Source organism: Montipora capricornis, chromosome 11, assembly GCF_036669925.1.
Source record: "Montipora capricornis isolate CH-2021 chromosome 11, ASM3666992v2, whole genome shotgun sequence".
In the NCBI taxonomy this organism is placed as follows: domain Eukaryota; kingdom Metazoa; phylum Cnidaria; class Anthozoa; order Scleractinia; family Acroporidae; genus Montipora; species Montipora capricornis.
In genome coordinates, this window is record NC_090893.1 from 19869903 (window position 1) to 19877402 (window position 7500).

Consider the following 7500-nt stretch of genomic DNA (forward strand, 5'->3'; position numbering starts at 1 on the left):
TTGGTGAGCAGACCCGTAAAGGTCTTCTTACGGAAGGTACTAGTGACAACGGAACCACTGTGGGTATTGTCGATTAAGACATCCAAAAAGGGCAAAACATGATCAACTTCTTTCTCCATCGTGAAGCGTATGTTGGGATGTTGACTATTGATATAGTCGAAAAATGCAATGGCGTCCTGTTCTGAGTGGAATAAACAAAACGTATCATCCACATAACGGCGATAAAATAGAACCTCAGGACCTTGATATTGCTCTAACCAGATCTTTTCATGGTGACCCATAAAGAGATTGGCGAGGACAGAAGCTAGGGGTGAACCCATGGCAACCCCATCAATCTGGTCATAAAAGGAACCTTTGAATAAAAAGTGAGTTTCAGCAGTAGCAAATGAAAAAAGGCGTTTGAGATCAGAGGGGGTAAGCTTGAGGTCAGGGTTTCCCTCGGAGATGTACTTGACCGTTAAATAAATACATTCCTCAAGAGGGATGTTAGTGAACAAGCTTTCAACATCAAAGGAAATGAGAAATTTGCCAAACATGGGTAAGTTGTTGATTTCTTGAACAAACGTGAAAGTGTCAGAGGCATTGTAATCATTGGGAATATATGGTTCAAGGAGATTGCATAAAAGCTTAGCTAAATTGTAGTTATATGTGCCAATAGATGAAACTATGGGGCGGAAAGGAGGTGTGGATGTGGGATCGCGTAATTTATGCATTTTGGGCAAACCGTATATTCTGGCCGGTTGGGACCCGTTGGGATAGATGCTGTCGTATAAAACATTCTCCAATTTACCTTGTTTTTTCAGATCCCTGAGAAACCGTTGAAGCCTACCTTCACGAGTAAGGGTAGGGTCTTTACTAATAGGTTTAAACTTGGAGGAATCGTTGATTATACTAAATAAACCATTGTCATATGCAGTTCTATTAAGGATTACAATACCGTTCCCTTTGTCCGGTTTCAAAATGACTATGTCCCTGTTCTTTCTGAGACTCCTCAAGATGCTGTGTTTTTTGAGATATCTGCAGTGGTAGGTCTATACAAGGATATGTAGCAGTGAGCCAGGTGAGAAAGGTCTGCAACTATTTTGCTGGTGTTGGAGGTGTCAATAAGATGTCTTTTCATCGTGTGGCTAATCAGTTCGAAGCAAGCGAAAATATCAGTCTTGCTAATGGTCGGAGGATAAATCGAGTGTGTTAGACCAAACTTTAGTGCTTCCAATTGATCTGGGGTGAGGTTGTAACCAGAGAGATTCGTGATGGTATCTTTGGAGGTGAAAGGAAGAACTACATTTTTGGTCAGCTTTTTCAGCTTCTTGTCATGAGCCTTGATAAAGTGAGCGGAGGTTTTCGAGACGTTGTGGGCGATCGATTTCTGCAAAATGTAGCGATCAAGTGTGTTTAAGATGGTAGAGTTGTGTTCCAATAGGCTGTCCCTTTGGAGGACCAGCTTGTGAAATTCCTTTGATCGTTTTTGTATGGCGCTTCGTAATAGTCGTTTCCTGGAGGCCAAAGCATCCTGTCGCTTTAGGCTCTACATTCTTTCTAACACTCTGTAACTCACTCAAATGTATTTCTTGTCACTTAATCATATTTAATTATGCAAGTTTCGCCTACTTGTTATATAAGTGCTAAGGGTTTTTCAAATATTTTGTAACTGACGATGATGTTTGTAACATCGAAACATGTCTTCGAAATTAAAAAATGTCATAACTTTCTTAAAGATAACGATTTGCTTTCTGCTGTCTCGACCTTTTGGTTTCATATATGATTCATTTCATATACCATTTCATCATTGATTCATTCCCCACGGGACCATTAGAACCCACAAATGACCAGTTTTCACAGCTCAATTGGTTAGAGCGTCGCACCGGAATCGCGAGGTCACGGGTTCAAACCCCGTTGAAGTCCTGAATTTTTCAGGCTTCTCTACGCAATTGCAAAAATTGCGCTCCTAACTGCGAAGATCATAGCGTCACTTGACTTTTTGATATTCTTTCCATAAAGAACACAAAGATAGCAGATTGTATCTTGCGGAGAGAGCATAGAAAAATCTTTGTTGACATCGCTGTTTACTCTTTCCCTTGTTAATGAAGGAATCATGCTAAAGACACATGGACTTCAAATATTTACAGAGCTTCTGAAACTTAGTAGACTTAATAATATTTATGGGCTCATGCAAATTTTCGGTTTTTAAATCTTCAGGATCATATTTCTTCTGACTTTTAATCCTATTATGCCCTTTCAATGCTTCATCTTAACTTAAGGAGCGGTGCAATGGAACCGTCTAAACACAAGAATTCACAATTAATAAATAACACTATGCCTAATTGTAGGGACCTGAAATGGAACAGCATTAAAGAGCTGCCCAAGGAATTATTTCTCAACCTGTTAAAGTTGGAGGAATTGTAAGTGCCCTCAACGGTCGATAAAATTGGAATGTTTTCAAAAAAAAATAATGTCGAAACTGGGACCTCAAGTGCAGATAAAGTGTTCATAGCACCTCTCGGTGTACCTCCTCTGACGTCATGCGTTTGGTAATGAGGCCAGTCGTCAAATACCACGGGCACACGGAGCATGTTGTTGACAACAGAAGCAGCCATGACACTAGCGAAAGGCTTCCAGTGTTGAGTTAAAGAAGCAGTACCATCAGCATAGTCAGAGATGCCTTTGATGATAACCCACTCCATCTTAAGATCATGGGCTGCGCTAAACACGCCTGTGAAAAGGAACAAAACAAAACATCAAGCTTTCACCCTAAATAATGGAGCATTCTTTATTTAACTAAGGGGGAGGGTGGTATTGTTGATTTACCTGATATCACTTTAATAGTCCACCCCTTTATGGTTTTGTTACTCGCCTAAATGGGGCAACAGGGGGCCAGAACCTTCCGTACCACTTCCTGTAAGTTTATCTTCCGACTCTTGCCCTTATCTGTCTTGTTTCCGTCAGTCATTTAGCATTGTTCCTCTTAATCACTTCTTTTGACAGCTTAAGGTGGTATGGTACCCGAAAATATGGTGATTTTCTTAAAAAATTCAGTTTCTTACAAGAATAAAGACCCTTAAACACTTGACGAAACACTTGTCAAGAACATTTTGAAATGATCTTGCCAAATTTTCCTCTAGATGTGTGAAATTTAAGGAAAGTATACAGTGTTTTTACGTAGCAACGGCCATAGCAACTTTTTACAAAATAGAACAACCATTGGACCCCTACCCTGAGATCCAATCTGAAGCGCCCTCGGTTATTTGTGGCTTGTTAAATGCTTAATCCTTGTTGTAAGAAACTTAACATTTTCCTCAAATGTCTATTTTTGACCGACTGACTTCACGCCAACATTTCTACTTTGCCAGGCATTTAAGTAGAATTCTTGAAACTTGGGCCAGTTAAAGACTAATAGAGTTGTGGTGATATAAACCAAAAAAATTGTAACATTTTAAATTCTGTCACGTCACAGGGGATGATTTGTCCACTGGGTGAGGTATGAAATGAGGTTATTTTCAAAAAAGGCCTGTAAAAAGCACTGGAAACAAGAGTTAACTGCCAAATCTTAGGTTCATATCACAGAACAAAACAGAAACTGGCACGATATGCTTGTTTGACAGTCAAATCTTGTTTTGTAAAAGAGCGGGAAGTGTTGGCATCAATGCTTCAAAAGGTTGCGGCTGGTTGCCATAGCAACTACTTTGAGTAAAACCTTCAAAATTCATTTTCTGTTCATGAGTGCAATAGCACACAATTGGTCTTTTTCACCAAACTTAAACAAACTTTTTGGTCCATATATAGGGTACCATTCCACCTTAAGTGACAACATTTCATGACCTATATGACGTAAACACCGTAGAAGGGTTTTCACTTTTACGACAGGTACCCTAACGTCCTCGTTCGTGGGAGGTGGACAACAGTGGAGTAGGGGACTGTCTGTCAAGGTGAAGTACAGTGGGACTTAGCTCCCGCGGCCGTTACGGTAGCTGTGAAGGCCTGGCAGGAACTCTGAACAAGCTGGCAAATAGGGGCTATGGCAAGTCTGCAGAGGGCTAGTCACCCTCTCACCCTCTCAGACTTAATCTACTGACTACAGAAACCGAAAAAAAAAAAAAAAAAACAAAAAAAAAAAAGAGGTGAGGCCTTATGCGTCCCATGGCGCAAAAGGACTGATGATGATGACCCTTTTTAGTCCAAGGAGGTTTCCGAAAAGTTTTTCCCCCGCCCTTCCCTCTCCCGCCTCCTGCCTCTTATTTTCCCGGGCTCCCGCCACTCGTCCACCCTTCTAAGGTACCGTCGAAATCCTCCCTGCGCCATACAACAGAGCCCACCGTAAAAGAGCTCCATCAAAGAGAATGACCGTTTCAAGTTTAGGGTATATTTCTAAGAAAATGAAGGATGATGGATGGTTACGTTAATGTGTACAAATTGAATATAGAACCGGTATTCCAAGATAACGTGACTATTTAAAGCATGAAGTATCACCCGTTTGACCCAGGCCAGGTGGTCGTCTGCGTTTGGCCCAGAAATGTATTGTTTCACTCTAACAATTTCTTTTTACTTCACACCGAATGCTACCCTGGGTACCAGAGGTTTTTTTCTCGCGCGCAGCGGACGGAAATACTTCGCTTCGCTTCGCTTCGGCCGAAGGCCGCCGGGCCGGCACGAGCGGTGAAGCCGCGGGTCTCCAATACAGACATGACCGATACCGGAAACCGTGCATGAAAAACTTCTGGCACCCAGGGTCTCTCTCCTCCGCAGAGGCTCAAAGGGTTTTTTTTTTGGGTGGGGTGGACCCGCTGAGTAATGTAAGTGCAGGCATAGAGTTACAGGCGACTTTGCGCCTGCAGTACACTTCGCACAGCGGATTGATACAAGGAACAAAATTTTGGTTATATCAACGAAGTTCGTTGATATAACCAAAATTTTGTATACTTCTTCCCCGACGCAGCACCACAGTTTCTTTAGAAACCATCCCCTCCATTCATTTGATATAACAAACGATTGAACTGCTGCAGAGGAGAGAGACCCAGGGTAAAGCCTGGTTCACACTTGTGCGATTAGCATAACACAAGCGACATAAGCATGCTTATGCTTATGCAACCTTCTAGGTAAGACAGGGACATGAAATAGGGTGCAAAACCCTTTAATAGCGTGACTAGTTATTGCGCTGATCGAATGACCTCGTGCATGTTGACATAAAGAAATATAACAGAGATAACTGTGCTGTCAAAACTATTAAAAAAATCCGCTACTTGTTTCTTACCTTCTCCATCCATTTCAACTGCTATCGCGTGGGGATAAAGTCGAACAAGTTCTTGCCGTCGCCTGTGTGAGTCAATTTCCTCAGGTCCACTCAAAAATTCACCACTGCAATGGACATTGACTTTTCTCGCTTTCATGTTCTTCAATGGGGCTTCCCAACCGTCGGCCGCATTTCTGATTAAACCACCAATATCTCTTCCTACTGGTGCAGATAATCCGAAAGGCTGGACTCCAGTATCTGTGACAGTTTTGTTTGCATAGGTAGTCAACTTTGAGGAAACGACCACGTCTCCTAGCTTCACTGAAGGCTCGGTTCTCTCGGGATTCAAAGCCCCGCAACAGCCAACACAAAACACGGCTTTCGGCTTCAATATGTCCACAGTGTTTTTCACCTTAATCAGTGCACCTCCCGGCTGTGTAGCTCCTTCAGAACAGGGAACTAACGCGATTTTGAGTTGTGTCATGCCGTCTATTTCGCTCATCTCCCCGAAATAGAGAAAGCCAAGTTCTTTCAAATAGCTTCGGAAGGGTTACCTCAGAAAATGGTAAGAGGCCAAAAATTCGCAGTCTTTCACAGTCAATAGAATAATATCTATTGGAAGCTCTAAATCTCCCCATTGCTTGAAAACTGATGAAAGATCTCTTTTTTCTGGAATAGTAATACTGAGCTCTGGTGGGTCGTGTTCATTAGCTGACAACATGATGAATTTGGTTTATGAGTAAAAAATGTTTACGTAGGACTGCAACTAGACACGCATCACTTCAGAGAGTCTTCAGAAGAAGGAAAAATTCCCGGAAATCATCGTCACTTTCGATTTCTTTGTTTCCTTCTAGCGATATTAATTTCCATAACATACAAACATAACAAGGTAATGGAAGAACATCAAAACAAAACAAGTATTTATAGGGTGCTTAGCACTTACACTTGAAGTTTATTTACTTCTCAACTATATTTATTGATTGAATCACAATGACTCAGCAAAATACGTAGACTGGTCACGAAATCCAAGGAATGGTCCTTTCTTTTGAATCATTTTGTGACGGAAACAGGCGAAAAAACCGAATACTTCCCTAATCAATATATCTCTTTTACAGACTGTTTTCTAGATCTCGCGTTAGTAAAATACCCATATAAAATATTCTTTGTACAAAAGGAAACCCCATGATATATACTACACGACACCTTACCCGGAGGGCGAATTATATTTACTGACAATTCAGTAATAATTTCGTATACAATATATATTTTTTGTTTCTGGTATGCTTTTAATAATCAACCGTTTTCAGGACGCTTTGATGTACAATTTAAGTAACATTTGGTATCTCTATTAATGATCAGTTCTCGGCCTTGTTCTCAATAATTGATTTCTCTACGAAAATCAATAATTGAAATCAATAATTGATTTCTCTACGTAAATGCAGACCATCACTATGTATTCTGTTGTGGTGACTGTGGTGGATTTGTCACCGAAAGTTTCCAGTTACGAGGTCCACATCGCTTCCACACGTGGTATTTTTCCAACAGCGGCCATCTTGTCTTCGTCTTTCGACGCAAGTCCATTGGAAAACGAGTATTATACTGCGCTTCTCACAAAGCTCAGTTCAATTTACTTCTTCTTACTATGCACGGAGATGTTCATCCTAAACCTGCTCCGCGGCATGATACGCCTAACGCAGTAAACACAAATCAACATGATGCCTCGGTTGCTTGTTCGAATACTTATTCATCACTTTCAGTATTCTATGCTAACGCGAGAAGTATTGTCAACAAGAGAAATCTACTAAACTTGGAACTAGCTACTAATCTATATGACCTTATTATCCTGACCGAAACTCATTTAGATAACACTATAGCCGATAGGGAAATTTTCCCTCGAGGTTACACAGTGTTCAGACGGGATCGCGAACTCCAAGGGCGTCATGGCGGCGGAATATTAATCGCGACACGAGATCCGATCAAAGCTTTCCCGCGAAGCGATCTACCGACTATCTCTTCCGAGCTTCACTTCGTTGACATTGTACTCCCAAAGAGAAAGAAACTGACGCTGGGCGTATTCTATCGGCCGCCTAATAATGACTTGAAGCCTCTGGAGGACCTCAAGCTTGTCCTAAACGAGATCTCGCAGAGTGATCTGATACTTGTTGGAGATTTCAATCTCTGTTCCATTGATTGGAGCAATGTTAGGGCATTGGAAAACGCGGCAAAGTGCGAGCTACTACTAGATATTGTGCAGGATAATTTCTTAACCCAAC

General features: G+C 41.4%; 1 protein-coding gene across 1 annotated transcript in view; it reads right to left on the minus strand.

Annotated features, from left to right (window-relative positions):
• The window catches only part of LOC138024396 (death domain-containing ATP nucleosidase-like), an 11149-nt gene extending 5289 nt beyond the window's left edge, over positions 1-5860 (minus strand). The window contains exons 1-2 of the mRNA XM_068871599.1: positions 5249-5860; positions 2498-2713 (exon numbers count right to left, since the gene is read on the minus strand). Coding sequence (XP_068727700.1) covers positions 2498-2713; positions 5249-5729 — 697 coding nt within the window. The 5' untranslated portion in view covers positions 5730-5860. The remainder of the gene's footprint in view (positions 1-2497; positions 2714-5248) is intronic.
• Between the last annotated feature and the right edge of the window lie 1640 nt (positions 5861-7500).